The following is a 14,992-nucleotide window of genomic DNA, read 5'->3' on the forward strand; positions in this document are numbered from 1 at the left end:
TTGGTCACTGGTTCTTGCTAAATATGAGACAAGAATATATTACTTTTGCCCAACATGGGAAGTTTGACTTGAAGGGGAAGGAGGTCAAAAGTGGATTGTCTTTGACATCACTCTAAAGTTGTTCTAACAACCGATGATATGGAGCTGTGCCAGCTTCTCTTTGTAATAAACTATGCATTTTCACTACCAGGTTAGCTAGGAACACTTGCGTATATATACTCTAGGAGATTGATCATGCTGAATCCACAAGCAGTTCAGACTACATCGACAAGTTTTCTCGACTTTTACATCCAACTGTTTGCTCTGTTCTGCTGAAAGAGAAATGCGGTTGAGCAGAGAGAAAATGGGTGCTTCTTTCCTCCAGTCATGTCCCCTTGCCGGTTTCTTTCTCGTCGCATTATTTGCTTCATGCTTCTTTCCTGATCCTGCTCTTGTCGCTGGTGAAGGCATGACCAGACATTACAAGTTCAATGTATGCACATGCCCCATGCCTAATATCATTTTTCATGAACCGTGTATACAATCTATACATGGACTTGTATGTTGACGATTCCTATTGAGATTGTTTCTTTATAACCATGTTAATTTGTGTTCGGCAGGTCGTGTTGCACAATGTGACGCGTTTGTGCCACACCAAAAGTATGGTAACTGTAAATGGGAAATGGCCAGGCCCTCGAGTCGTTGCTAGAGAAGGAGATCGACTTCTAATTGAAGTGGTTAATCATGTCCCGAACAACATCTCAATTCACTGGTATGATAATTACGCCGAGTTGATAGCCTACAAGTCATTGTTAATTAATGTGGTCAATAGAGAGGCACTTTCATAGCCTAGTCCTAGGTTCTACTTTTTCTCTTGTTTTGAGGCTTCTCTGCCAATAGGTTACTCCGACCAGGAGATGACACGGGATCAAGCCAGCCCTTGGCCTTGATGTAGTCAACAGAGGCACTGTCATAGTCTTGTCGTAGGCTGTTGTAGAGGATTAATTCCCTTCCTTTCTTTTTCAAACAAAACAGGCATGGCATTCGACAACTTCGATCAGGATGGGCAGATGGTCCTGCATATGTGACTCAATGCCCGATACAAACTGGCCAGAGTTATGTGTACAACTACACCATTGTAGGCCAAAGAGGCACTCTTTGGTGGCATGCGCATATATCATGGCTACGGTCAACTCTCTACGGTCCTCTAATCATCCTTCCCAAGCATAATGCTTCTTACCCATTCATCAAGCCTCATAAAGAAATCCCCATCATCTTTGGTAATGCATTAGAGATGAGATTGATCCAAGCTCAACATTACTTTAATATTACTTTTCTATGTACCGAGAATCTAACTAAGGCTATAAAATTTCAGGTGAATGGTTTAATTCAGATACCGAGGCAATCATTAATCAGGCACTAAAAACCGGTGGAGGACCTAATGTTTCCGATGCCTATACCATCAATGGACTTCCAGGACCATTGTATAACTGCTCTGCCAAAGGTATCACATCTTGCATTGTGAATTATGTGAAAATCTCATTTCCATAGAAATTTGAGAAACATACAATTGAAAACTAATGGAGCAAATATTTCACCAAATGAAATATTGCAGATACATACCGACTCAAAGTGAAGCCTGGAAAGACTTACCTTCTTCGCTTAATCAATGCTGCACTTAATGATGAGCTCTTCTTTAGCATTGCAAACCACACACTCACCGTAGTCGAAGCAGATGCTATTTATTTGAAACCCTTTGAGACCGAGACACTCCTTATAACCCCTGGACAGACCACAAATGTCCTTCTTAAGACAAAGCCCCACTACCCAAAAGCCACTTTCCTTATGACTGCAAGGCCTTACGTGACTGGTCTCGGTACATTCGACAACTCTACAGTCGCCGGCATTTTAGAATACGAACCGCCACTTAAGGAACCTCATCAATCCTTTTCAATTAAGCAACTTCCGCTCTTTAAACCAACTCTCCCACCTTTGAACGACACAGCCTTTGCGACAAATTTTACAAATAAGCTCCGGAGTCTAGCAACAGCACAATTTCCCGCCAATGTACCTCAAAAGGTTGACCAGAGGTTCTTCTTCACGGTTGGTCTCGGAACTAATCCATGTCAAGGCAACCAAACTTGCCAAGGACCAAATGGGACAATGTTTACTGCTGCTGTTAACAATGTATCTTTCACACTGCCGACCACTGCCCTTCTTCAAGCCCATTACACTGGTCAATCAAACGGAGTCTACAGCCCGGACTTCCCGAACTACCCGAAGACCATATTCAACTTTACTGGGACCCCACCCAACAACACAAACGTGGGCAATGGAACAAAACTGGTGGTCTTGCCTTTTAACACCAGTGTTGAGCTTATTATGCAGGACACGAGTATTCTTGGTGCTGAGAGCCATCCCCTTCACTTGCACGGGTTCAACTTCTTTGTCGTGGGACAAGGATTTGGCAATTTTGACCCAAATAAGGATCCTGCAAAATTCAATCTTGTTGATCCAGTTGAGAGGAACACTGTGGGTGTGCCTTCTGGGGGTTGGGTTGCCATAAGGTTTTTAGCTGATAACCCAGGTGAGAGAATCATCTTAAGAAAAACATACATAATGCAATTGCAATTGCTCTGTCATTTTTTTTGTTTCTGAAGAACATGGTAGAATCATATGGGGTCTGTTATCGGGCCTAACTTAACACTTTCTTTTTTAATGATGGATGCTAATGAAAGTGATCATCATACAGGGGTGTGGTTCATGCACTGCCATTTGGAAGTTCACACCAGTTGGGGCTTGAAGATGGCATGGCTTGTCTTAGATGGAAAGCTACCCAATCAGAAGTTGCTCCCTCCACCTGCAGATCTTCCCAAGTGTTGATAGACGTCTCATTCTATCTTTTGGATTGACTTTAGCTCAATGCTTTTCCTTCTTCTCTGTTTTCGGTTTTGCTGATTCTATTTTGTGACATATATTTGGCCTTCTTAACTGGCTAGGTAATTGGGATAGGCCAATCCTTCAATAACTTTGGGTTTTCTTGTGTGATAAGGGCTAAGCAAAGAGGTGAATAGAGGGGGAATAATTTTTGTAATCACTGCATGTTGAAGTTGCATTGCAAAGAGGCTCAATAATATTTTCAGATTATGAAAGATTCCTGCTGTTCTCTTATTCACAGTGAATTTCGACTATATAATGGCCCATTGGGTCGGAAAATCACAGCTAAACTTGAATAAAGTTTTCAGAATTAACACTAAACCGCAGTATTCTTTAAATAATGGAAGGCCATCAATACATCAAGCCAGCACCTGACAGAACTTCATCCGAATTGGAACAGTGTTTTTTCAAGCCTCAGTTCAAAATTTCCATTAATAGCCAATGAAATTTAAAATTATCTGTAGCTCATTTTTCAGATCTCTTTGCCCAATAATGTCCATTCGATCCACCGTTTAGTTCTCTCCCCATCTTTTTCATGGAAAACTCCTTAAGTCTGCTCCATCTTGAACATAGATGTATGAGATAACACTTTTGAAGCGAGTGAAACTCTTGGTGAAAGCATCTTTTAGCCTATAATCAATCAATAAACAAACATTGATACGTCAGATTTCATGTTACTGTACAATCTTTTGCTGCTTCCTTTTGAAGGATTTCAGACTTGAAATAATATTTCTTGTTGCATTAGGTGGGGGGTCTTGTTTACTCCCAGAGATTGCATAATCCTGTGCCTTTTTTAATGGTCCCAAATAGTTGGCGTTTTGTTTGTTGAGAGTATCGTCTTTCCAAAAGCTGGCCTGCAGATTCTTGGAACAACACGGCAAGACAAAATCTTGAACTATAGATCTTCGGGAATTTATTAAAGCCCCCTAAAGAAAACTTTGAATCATGCATTAATATTGCGGGGATAAAAAAGAAAATCGTTTCAAACTGTCAACACAATGCATACTTCTTTTGATTAAAATGACTTGATGCACCTTTGCTAAGAATCGGACAGCCATGGCAAAAGTAGACAGGGCGAGAGAAATGAAACAAGGCCTTCACATCCTTTAGCAGAATCAATTGAACCCAGACAAAAGTATTACCCTTGGTTATACCAAAGAATCTAGGCATTCTAGCCACAGAGCTACATTAGCAAGCTGCAAATAATAATTGTTAAAAAAGGCATCATTATCCTTATGTTCAATCCGTCTTTGCCCGTCATTACGCCGAAAAGCACAAGGTTTGGATCACATTCATATTACTCGCCGTCCTATAAACAAGGCCCAGGGCAAACGCTATATTACTTTGTTGTTTCTTCATCTTTCACAAAAATAAAATGAAATGCAGTTTCTATGAAAACGAGCGCACCTCCGAAACTGGGCCGACCTGACTATACAAGACACCGCATGATTTTGGAAACGGGTGGTCCAGTTCGGCACCTCCAAAAAACAAGGGGTCCAATACAAAATGCCAGAGTAGATAAAACAGAGACGAGGTACAGACATGCATTTCTCATCGCAATCAAACATAGGAAAGAGACCCAAACAGCAAGGAACAATTCCCTATGCCCGAAATCAATGTTAAAGGGCACAGGTGAACTTCTCCAGAAGTTCACCGTGAAGAAAGGGAATCCTGAATCTAGTCATCCTATAGGCATCAAAAGACACGAGCGTGAAGACAAATCCTCCACCTCATCAGACAATGTTGAATGCACTGAGAGACAAAAATGGATTCTTGAGATAACAATGTGACACCGCAATAAAGCCAAGAATGCATTGTTAACAGATAATTATTCTACCCTTGCTTGTTTCTCTATATATATGCCCATCAGAAAACAGAATGACCCCATCCAACATCCATGGAAATGAAAAAAACCCTTCTACTACCTCTCATTTTTCCAGTTTTTCTCTTCGCAGTCCCAATAATCCATGCTGCCCCAGGAAACTCAAAGCTCTTTAGGGAATACATAGGAGCAGAAGGAAAGAATGTCAAGTTTTCCGATGTTCCGATTCATTCTGACATCGAATTCCACTTCATTCTCTCTTTCGCCATAGATTACTCAACCTCACTATCCCCTTCAAATGGTAATTTCAGTGTCCAATGGGATAAGCATAATCTCGGCCCTTCTGCCATTGCCTCCATTAAGGCTCGTAAACCAAGTGTCAAGGTAGCTATGAGTCTTGGGGGGGACACCATAGGCGAGAACACACACGTTCACTTTGCTCCGAAGTCGATCAATTCGTGGGTCAGCAATGCTGTCGCTTCACTCACAAGAATCGCAAAGGAGTATGATCTGGATGGCATTGATATTGACTACGAGCACTTCAGTTCAGATCCAGACACATTTGCAGAGTGTATCGGTCAACTTTTAACCCACCTAAAACAGAACAAGATAGTGTCGTTCGCCTCGATAGCACCTTACGATAATGCCACTGTTCAGTCAAACTATCTCGCTCTGTGGAAGAAGTATGGACATCTCATAGACTACGTCAATTTTCAATTCTATGCCTATGATAAAGGAACTACAGTTTCGCAGTTTATGAAGTATTTCGAGGATCAGAGCTGCAACTACAGAGATGGAAAGGTGTTGGTGAGCTTCGGTACTGATGGTAGCGGGGGTCTATCCCCAGCAAAAGGTTTCTTTGAGGCATGTGGCCGACTCAAACGCCTTCGGAAACTTCATGGAATTTTTATATGGTCTGCAGATGACTCCAAGAAGGCTGGTTTCCGCTTAGAAAAACAATCGCAGAATTTTTTGGCCAGCATACAGTGAGATGGAGGAAAAGGCAGAGGGGAAAATAATCCTTTCTAGCTAGTAGAATAATTAATTTATGGAAATGTAGGCTTGTATTCGATGGGGAAGCTGTAATGACAGGCTATGATGTAACACGTAGGTGAAGGATAAGCCTTTGTTTCTTACCCTTTTTTCATTTCGGCCACAAGGATGAGTCTCACCTTACTTTGGAGACGAGACGAACAAGAAATATAAATCAGGTCCAGATGCGTGGACACAACATATATGTAATGAATTTGTGGCCCTACGAGACACAAAGTTCGAATCAGATGATTAATGCCCCTTTTAGTCTTGAAAAACTGCGTCAATTTGACAGTTGACCAAGCAGCTTGGTCAACTTGATTAATAGTGTCAAGGAGGGCCCCAAAAGAATGATGACAGCAATTTAAGGAGTAACTGATAGAATTTAGATAAGTGGACTAAATAAACGTTGTTCGAACTCCAAATCAAGGTTGCTTCCAACCCAGATTGAGAATTATGGAACTTCTGATAAACCTGACAAGCCTCCTTATCTGTTCTTGCTTCTAAAAGATATCCGCGAATTCAACTCCCGACGTGGCATTAATGTAAAATTATCCTCAGCATCCTACGAATCTCAACTAAATCAAATAATAGGCAAAACAGACATGGACTGAAAAAATTGCATGTACAATTGATTCTTTGCGGCTTTATTCAGTTCGGGTATCCACATACAGTTATTTGCAAATGAGAATTATTCAGTTCAGGCCCATGCTGCCTTATGAAAGCTCTTCTCCACCAAATCTCAAATGCCTTCTGAATATCAGGGCAATCGTCACCCTTGTTTAAGTATCTATCAAACCAATTGAGAAAAATAGCTTGCTGTTGTGGCAAGGGAAGGGTCAGAATCGTTTGTCCAAGACCATCTTCAAGTAGCTTCTTATCCATCGATCTTGAAGCCCTCCTCATCCATCCAAAATCCTCATAGAGGGCTTCAAGCCAGGTAGAGAGCAAAGAAAGCCGAGTGTTTTTTGGCACCAAGATAAGTCCTTTCCCCATTGCAACACAAAGTTGTGCAGTTACTCGGCTAATTTCATGTCGATAAACGGTAGGTATTTTTGAATGAAGAATGGCAAGTTCCTTCTGATCTCCCCATAACTTCACAAACTCATCTCCCATATTTTTGTCAATTAGAATTTCAACAATCCAGTGCACATTGTCAGCCTCCCGGGCTATCTCTGCCATCAAAGTCCCTCGATCTCGCTTTTTTTCATCAGGCCCTGCAGCTTCAGATAGGCATAGAATAAGCGAACTAAGACATCGATGGCAAAGATGATAAAGACTGTCTCGAGAGACATCAATATCACTACTGCAATCAGATGCTTCTTCCCTCAGCAACCGTGAAATTAAGCTCTTCATTTCTCGGCGAGCTTTATCATCCTTAGCCTGTAAAACCCCACTCAGCAGTCTTAAGAATATATCATCTGTTCTTGAAGATGTGGATGGCTCAGCTGACACTCTGTGCAGAACTTCAGCCGCTGAGTCATGAAGCTGAAGTTGCCTAAGATGAGACACAACTTTCTCTTCTTCATCATTGGACCATGGAACAGCTTCCAAATACTCCAAGCATGCACTTATCCCGATATCAAACATAATAGCAGAAGATACCTGCAAGAGAGCAGAATATCAGAGGCAGGTTTTAAGAAGAAAGAAAGTAAGTGGTTCTTCGTGCTCTGCTCTAAGCATTCTTAAAATGAATGACCTGTTAAATTTACTCTCCTGTATTATCATTTCTTAAGACAAGCCTTTTGCAACTATTTTCTTCCGATATATTTCTTAATATGAACAACTGCCAACTAGAGTCTGGTTAGGATGGCATCAATTTAATAGCAGATCTTGGGATTCCCTTCACAATATTATAGTCGTACATAACATAGGTATTCTTCTTCAACACCAGACTGGACAGAATAGTGACCTATGTTGTCTTGCAATACAGAAACCTGGGGATAGTCAGAACAGTCATGGAAGAGGTAATCAAAACAACTAATGGAACTTCTTGCCTTCGAAGATGATCACAAGGATGCATTCTTCAGTAGAAACAAAATAATACCATTCAAGCAACGGAACACAAAGGAATGACACAAGAAAATGGGAAAAAAAAGAAACGCTATCGTGAACAATACGACACCAAAAGAACAGAGAGGCGTTCCACTAGTAGTGTTATTTTAAAATAGCAATTAGAAGAGTATATATTACTAGGCGTTCCACTTCTGGCAACAACACATGAAAGCACCATCATGCCCTGACCTCGACGAGGCTTCAAAGTGGTAATAACCCAACACGCACTCCGCTGAGCCTAACACAACCAAGTGGTTCGCACCATCTCAATGAAAAATCAAACCAAAGAAGCCTAATTCAAAACCACTCCACCGCATAAAATATACTCAAAAGTATTCTGCACTAAACCAACATCCAATATATTGCTAAGTGATTGAGTACGAAAGATCTCACCTTGAGCAAACCCAAAACTTTATCAACGCCCTCTCCAATCAATCTCTTCTTCAGATCCTCCGAGTACATCAGAACCACCGTCTCCACATACACCTCAAGATCATCACATTCGCTAATCTCAATGTCCACGGAATGCGAAACCCCCCGGTCCCGCCTCAACTTCTCGGCGAAGTACCGGCTCTTCTCCGCCAAAACCCGCCCGTGCACGTCCATGGAAACGCTAAACCCGTCCCGCGAGACCACCGTGAGCCTCACATCACCCGATCCAAAACCCAAATCGCCATCACTTTCGACGCTGTTCGCCACAATGCTGTTGACGAACGGCGCGTTGGACAGGATCTTCGACAGCCTGGACTTGAGGGCATTGGAGGACTCGAGGCGGTGCTGTTCCTGGGACATCATTTCGAAGAGAGTCGGGCGAGTCAGGACCTGCTGAGCCGGCTCGGCGGAGGAGGCGGAGGCGGAGGCGGAGAAGTGGGGTGGGGAAGGAGACGAGAGGGTCTTGGAGGGAGAAGAGGAGGGGGAGTGAAAGGGTCCTCTCGCCAGGGAAGAAGCATTGGTGGTGACGGGTCTTGAAGGGGAGAACGAGAGAGCCTGGCTGGGGATGAAGCCTTGCTTTATCATTGCAGAGACCTCTCTTGATCTGAGCCCATCCTCCGCGGCCATTGAAAGCGAGAGCGAGAGAAAGAGGAAAGGGGTGTTGAGACTTTCTTGGACCGATCCAAACAAGAATTGACCGAGCCGAGCAGAGGACGAAGAATTCAAGAAAGCCGCTGCATTGTTTCGCAAAAAGCAAGAAACTTGGTGATGGGCAGACAGACCACTTTAGTTATAGTTTACCTTTTTCTTGGTGGGCAGTGGAGAGAGAAAGCGGTACTGAAAATTGAAATGCGCTCCCAGCAATGGCGCAGGGAGATGGAGAGAGGGAGAGGGAGAAGAATCCAAGAAGGAAGGGAAGGGAAGGGAAGGGAAGGAAAGGAAAGTAAAGAAAAGGGTTCTTGGATCTGAAATGAAGCAGTAGCAGCTGGGAGCGTGATGGGATGGTGGGGAGGAGCGCGAGATGGAGATTATCTTTTTGTTATTGGTTAAAAGAGAGACAGGGGAACAAGGAGACGATTTGATTATTTGCCACCTTCTAAAAAGCGATCCTTCTTTTTCCTCATTTCTTCGGTGAGGTGAGTTGAGTGTGGAAAGGAGGGAGGGAGCCATGATTGCTGACACGTGCGGTGCTCGTGGGTTTCGGACTTCGGACAAGGCTTGTGAGATCGAGCTAAATTTAACCAAACCCTTGTTCGTGATTAGATGAAATCTCAAAGTCCGGAAATCGACTCGCCAAATCATATAATATCCAGGGTTATCAGCCTTCTTTATTTTTTCCGCTAAGACGTGAAATTGTCTGTACATGCTCAATCTCTACTTAGAAATCTATTTGATTCGCAAAGAGTAAAATTTTTCATCTACCAGACCAAATCATGTCATCATTCAAAATGCTTAGGATGCTTTCTGTGATATTGTCTCGGTTTTGATTCCCTGAATCTTTGCCCCCCACTAAGAAAGCAGTTCTCAACTTTGTCACAGACAAGCCTCTGCTTTTTATCCTGAAACGCGAGAGAAGATTCTCCGTTCGTGTTAAAGGAAATGATGTCTGAATGTAACTGTGTCCTCCTAATGCTGGAAAAGAGAAAAGGGTATTTCAATTTCAAGTGGAATTTTTGATGACATGGAGCAATCTATAGACCAAAAAATAACCCCAGCATCCCTATTGGCGTAAAAGGTTCGGGCCGGTCCCGCCCATTCGGTCCAAAACCGATTAACCATTTCACCATGCACAGACTTCATTTCCAAACCCAAATGGGCCTTTCAGCAAAAGCTTCAGGCCCAAGTCAAACCTACCCCTCTCTCTCTCTCTCTCTCTCTCTCTCTCTCTCTCTGAGATCCGAACAATTCTCTGACTCAGTCCAACCTCCATTCCCGCCAACTACTCTCTTTTCCCCACCACCGAAACCTTGGCAAGCGAACAACGCCATCTTCATCTGGCAGGCTTTCATCATGAAGAAACGAATGCCAAAGATTGATACTTTATTCATGAACAAATGAATACCGACACCGGCCGACAACAGCATGAGACCTCTAATAGGCTTCAAGACCCTCCTCACCACCTTCTTCCTCATGATCTCCATGCTCTACATCCTCTACTCCTCCAATCTCCTCCTCTCCAACGACCACCATGGATGCTCTCTCTCCCTCGATCTCTCCTCTGAAGAAAATCTCGCCGCCGTCAACAATTTCTCTTCCACTCTTCGCCTACATGAGGAAGAGAAGGGAGAAAAAGGAGGAGGAGAATCCTCAAAGCCATTGTTAGTCTCCCCGAGGGGTCGCCGCGATTCGACACCGAGATCAAACACATCGTCTTCGGCATCGCTGCGTCATCAAATCTGTGGGAAAAGAGGAAAGAATACATAAAGCTATGGTGGAGGCCTAAGGAGACCAGAGGTGTGGTTTGGCTGGACAAGAGGGTCAGGACTTGGAGGAATGAGCCACTTCCCGAGATTAGGATCTCCGGGGACACGTCTAAATTCAAGTACACGAACCGGCAGGGGCAGAGAGCGGCACTGAGGATCTCAAGGGTAATTTCAGAGACGCTGAGGCTAGGGATGAAGGACGTGAGGTGGTTCGTGATGGGGGACGATGACACGGTTTTTATAGTGGACAATGTGGTGAGGATACTTTCGAAGTATGATCACAGGCAGTTTTATTATGTTGGGAGCTCGTCGGAGAGTCATGTTCAGAACATATATTTCTCCTATGCGATGGCCTATGGAGGGGGCGGTTTTGCAATAAGCTATCCGTTGGCAGTGGAATTGGCCAAGATGCAGGACAAGTGCATTCAGCGGTATCCTGGGTTGTATGGTAGTGATGATAGAATGCAGGCTTGTATGGCCGAATTAGGAGTACCGCTCACCAAAGAACCCGGATTTCATCAGGTATTTAATTTTATTGTAGTTCCACTTTATGTAGACAAGTATCAATATGCCTAGTGGTTGGATCTCGGGGCCTTAAGAACCGTCTTCTTGATGAGCTAGCCATCAAGAAATGAAACGATGTTTGTACGATGCGGAAACGAACCTCAAGGAAAGAGAGCAAAGTGACATTGCACCATCTCTGCAGATTTGCTAATGCTGTTGTCTGTGTAAGATAGATTCAAGAAAAAAATGAGCATTTCTAGGAAGAGTGATCTAGTGGTCTGGTAATTTTTTTTGCAGTATGATGTGTATGGAGATCTTCTAGGCCTTCTGGGAGCACATCCAGTAACACCACTCGTGTCGATTCACCATCTCGATGTTGTAGAACCGGTATTCCCACGCATGACCCGAGTCAGAGCTCTTCGGCACCTATTTGAATCTGTCAGGCACGACTCGGCCAGCATTATGCAACAGTCTATTTGCTATGATAAGAGACGATCATGGTCCATCTCGGTTTCGTGGGGCTATGTGGTTCAAGTTATAAGGGGAGTAACTTCTCCAAGAGAGCTAGAGATGCCCACGAGGACATTCCTCAACTGGTACCGGAGAGCGGATTACACCGCATACGCTTTCAACACAAGGCCAGTGATGAAGCATCCGTGTCAGAAGCCGTTCATCTATTACATGAACAGCGTTAAGTACGACAGAGCTAAGAAACAAACTCTTGGCATTTATTCTCGACAAAGATCCCGGCATCCAAGTTGTAGGTGGAAGATGGATTCACCGGAAAATATCAATTCTATCGTAGTCCTAAAACGGCCAGATAGTAATCGTTGGCAGAAAGTAAGTCAGGATTTGTTTTTCTGCTATCTAGAGAGAAGCATGAACTGTTGCACTTTGCTTATGAACCCTATCAATGTAAAGCATATGAGTGTCTATATATACATCTCTAGCACTTTTATCATTTTGAGTTCATATGTTAATTGAGTTTTATCTTTTTGTGCAGTCACCTAGGCGGGACTGTTGTAGGATTCTGCCATCACGGAAGAGCTCAATTTTGTACATATGGGTCGGCAACTGCCGGAATGGCGAGATCAGCAGTACATAGCAGCTATAAGAGAAGAAATTGCAAACTTATTACCTCTGCATTCACTTTCGATCCGTACAAGATCTATTGAGGTATTTGGCAATAAGATTATAAGATCACAGAAGACATCCCACGAAAGCAACACCATAGTAATCATTGAATAGTCAACACAGGTCACTGCAATTTGTGTGTTGATCAGAATTCAGAAAGATCGAAAGAGTGACATGTATTCAAAAACGCTTGGTCATTTTTTTCCTAGATGCAAAGTGAAGACTGCTATTTCCTTTAACATGGATGAGGAAAAAAAAAAGAGCAGGTATTTTTTTGTGATACAAGCCGGAAGCAACATGTAAACATTTTTAGATCCTCGGATATTTGTTTGGGGAACCAGCTTGAAGAATCACATATTGCAGGTAAATTTTGGGAGAGAGCAGTCTGATGTATTTTCCTTCGGTAGGCACAATAGCTATAGTAAGTACCGTTGGCTGGCCTTTGGAGCTTCAGTCTCGTTAGTCCTGGTAAAATTCTGAAAATTCGATGCTCTAGGCAAAGCAGCCAATGCCAGTAGTGCAGGATCTACGAGAGTGTCATTGAATCTCCTTGAAATCTCGACTTGATGCGTCAAGCCACGGCTCTTCCGTTGTTGATCACCAAATCCACTGTTGATGGGAAACAAATCAGTGGAGAACAGAAAACCATGAAAAGCAAAGGGATTATAATGCCTCTTGTTTCCCACTGAATTATCAAGAAAATGATCCTCACCAATGAGAACAGATTCTGATTGAGCCACTTGGTACCTAATTTGACCATTTGATGTAATTAAAAGAAGTACCTTTGGTTGGTATTTGGAGCTTCTGTCACATCAGTCCTGGTAAATTTCTGAAAACTCCATGCTCCAGGTGAACTGGCTGATGCGTGTAGTGTGAAGATCGGCGCGAGTCTCATTGAGTTCCCGTGAAATCTCAATTCGATGTATTGCCACGAGTCTTCCATCTTTGATCACCACATGCACTGTCAATGGGAGACATTAGTACAGAAACTGCTCCTAAAAAAAAGAATCTAAGGCCTCTTGTTCTCATCAAAAGAAAAAAAAAAATCAAGCAAATTTTCCTTATCATGAAAACAAAGCAGACTGAGCCATATTGTACCTAATTTTGACTGAATGCCAATGGACACTACATTGCACATTAAGATTCTTCATATATCGGTATCCTTAACAGAGTTAATTTCGGCTTCTGTTCAGTTGCATATCAATCGAGGAAGAAGAAACCTGCCCCAAAGTCTCGCGAGAAACTTGGAGAACAAAATGAAATCATTTGAGGCAACTTGATTTGGGAAAATTCTGGGAAATAGAATCAAAGGCTTGTTCTCTCGGAAAGCCAAACAAAGCAATTTTTGTATCACAAGAAATGTGACATAGCAGCACAAGAAACTGACAAGATCGACGCCTAACCAGATCAAGAAAATCTCCAGATGTAAAATGCCAAGGTAAAGGAGCACAACATTACGAACATCCGAAGAGATTAGAATACTGGACCAGTACTTGAACTCCGCGGCGAGATTTGAAGGCTCACCAGGGTAACTGAACCACCAGAGAATGAACAAGCAGAGCAACACGATCAGAGGAATCACGTGGATCCACTTCCCGCAAACCGGGATTGGACGGTCTCTCTCTTGCCGATGTCATGAGGGTCGTGATTGGAAATGGGAAGTCGGTGCTGGTCTATGTCTTCCATTCTTCTTCTCCAAGAAGACTGCCGTTGCTTCACTTCCAGCTGTGCCTCGACATCAACGAAGTTGTCGTCCTGATCAGGTCCTCGGGATGAGCCCGTCGTTCTCTGCTGCATTTTCTATAGAGAGAGAGAGAGAGAATCTTTATCGGTGGATATGGAATGTGGATTCTGGTGTTGGCGTCACTCCTTTGAGAAGAGAACTGGGGTCAGGTAGGTAAGTTGGTTTCAGTTCGTTGCGCTCACAGAGCGTTCCTTGGGCGGGAAAGTTCTTGAGCGTGCCGTGCACGTGATCCTGAATAGCATTTGACGTTACTGTTCTTTCTGTTTTAACTTCATTGGTTGGAATGAGAGATATATGCAACGTAGTCTACATGTTCATTGGGGTTTTTTTTTCTTTTTTTTCGTATAAGTTTCGATCGAATCAGTGAGACATGAATTGATTCTTTTCAGTAAATAAGATAAAACTCGACATCTAGTGGAAATCTTTTTAGTTTTCTCTCAAAAGAATATTTCAATTTTCACATTTAGTAATAGATGGAATCACTAGATGCGAGTCGAAACATGAAAAACACTCGCTTAGAAACAGCGCAACTCCAAAAACATGCTTGTGAACTCATTAGCTTGAATTAGCTCTGAATTTCTTGTCCACTTCAATTTAACCAGTAGCAATGTCTACACCGCTCTAGTTGACCTAATGATATAAGAATTTACTCTTGCCCGATTATGATTCGAATCCTCCAGTTGCTTCTCGAATTCAAGAACCCTTGATTTGATTAGAACTTACGTTTGCCCGTGTCATGGCGGAGGATAATTTTGGATCTACTCCCACCAACACTGTAATATAGACTTGCTCAAAATGAATAGTGATCATAATTTAAATCAAATATTACGTGACGAATGTGAAACTTTGTGGTACCATCCAAGGATTTGCCCACACTGATCGCCCCTTCCGTCTCCTTTTTGGATAGAAAATGAACAATGTCGGCCTAGA

The 14,992-nt window shown here is 42.8% G+C and overlaps 4 protein-coding genes across 4 annotated transcripts; 3 read left to right on the forward strand and 1 right to left on the reverse strand.

The window, feature by feature from the left end:
- Positions 1 to 231: 231 nt before the first annotated feature.
- LOC104432809 (laccase-17) lies at positions 232 to 3,131 on the forward strand. The gene is made up of 6 exons (XM_010045346.3): positions 232 to 472; positions 600 to 751; positions 1,015 to 1,259; positions 1,355 to 1,483; positions 1,595 to 2,566; positions 2,732 to 3,131. Exons 1-6 carry the CDS (start codon positions 323 to 325, stop codon positions 2,860 to 2,862), a joined length of 1,779 nt encoding a protein of 592 aa, XP_010043648.2. The 5' UTR covers positions 232 to 322; the 3' UTR covers positions 2,863 to 3,131.
- Positions 3,132 to 4,819: 1,688 nt separating this feature from the next.
- On the forward strand, positions 4,820 to 5,971 carry LOC104435351 (chitinase 2). Its single transcript, XM_010048117.3, has one exon. It carries the CDS (start codon positions 4,820 to 4,822, stop codon positions 5,726 to 5,728), a length of 909 nt encoding a protein of 302 aa, XP_010046419.2. The 3' UTR covers positions 5,729 to 5,971.
- Positions 5,972 to 6,361: 390 nt separating this feature from the next.
- LOC104432810 (BTB/POZ domain-containing protein At5g60050) lies at positions 6,362 to 9,359 on the reverse strand. Its single transcript, XM_018868817.2, has 2 exons — positions 8,219 to 9,359; positions 6,362 to 7,375 (listed from the first exon to the last, which is right to left on the reverse strand). Exons 1-2 carry the CDS (start codon positions 8,882 to 8,884, stop codon positions 6,422 to 6,424), a joined length of 1,620 nt encoding a protein of 539 aa, XP_018724362.2. The 5' UTR covers positions 8,885 to 9,359; the 3' UTR covers positions 6,362 to 6,421.
- A 980-nt stretch (positions 9,360 to 10,339) lies between these two features.
- On the forward strand, positions 10,340 to 12,601 carry LOC104435352. Its single transcript, XM_010048118.2, is given in 4 exon segments — positions 10,340 to 10,571; positions 10,574 to 11,202; positions 11,482 to 12,024; positions 12,188 to 12,601. Coding segments are annotated over 4 exon segments (1,506 nt in total). The 3' UTR covers positions 12,290 to 12,601.
- The last annotated feature ends 2,391 nt before the right edge of the window (positions 12,602 to 14,992 follow it).

The sequence above is a fragment of the Eucalyptus grandis genome, chromosome 2 (assembly GCF_016545825.1).
Source record: "Eucalyptus grandis isolate ANBG69807.140 chromosome 2, ASM1654582v1, whole genome shotgun sequence".
NCBI lineage: Eukaryota > Viridiplantae > Streptophyta > Magnoliopsida > Myrtales > Myrtaceae > Eucalyptus > Eucalyptus grandis.

Excerpts from the sequence above, each read along its gene's own strand:
- LOC104432810 (XM_018868817.2), bottom strand. The coding sequence starts at position 8,884 with ATGGCCGCGGAGGATGGGCTCAGATCAAGAGAGGTCTCTGCAATGATA. Across the intron at positions 7,376-8,218 it reads AAGTTTTGGGTTTGCTCAAG|GTATCTTCTGCTATTATGTT; the intron begins GTGAGATCTTTC and ends GCTCTCTTGCAG.
- LOC104435351 (XM_010048117.3), top strand. The coding sequence starts at position 4,820 with ATGAAAAAAACCCTTCTACTACCTCTCATTTTTCCAGTTTTTCTCTTC.
- LOC104432809 (XM_010045346.3), top strand. The coding sequence starts at position 323 with ATGCGGTTGAGCAGAGAGAAAATGGGTGCTTCTTTCCTCCAGTCATGT. Across the intron at positions 473-599 it reads CCAGACATTACAAGTTCAAT|GTCGTGTTGCACAATGTGAC; the intron begins GTATGCACATGC and ends TGTGTTCGGCAG. Across the intron at positions 1,260-1,354 it reads AGAAATCCCCATCATCTTTG|GTGAATGGTTTAATTCAGAT; the intron begins GTAATGCATTAG and ends ATAAAATTTCAG.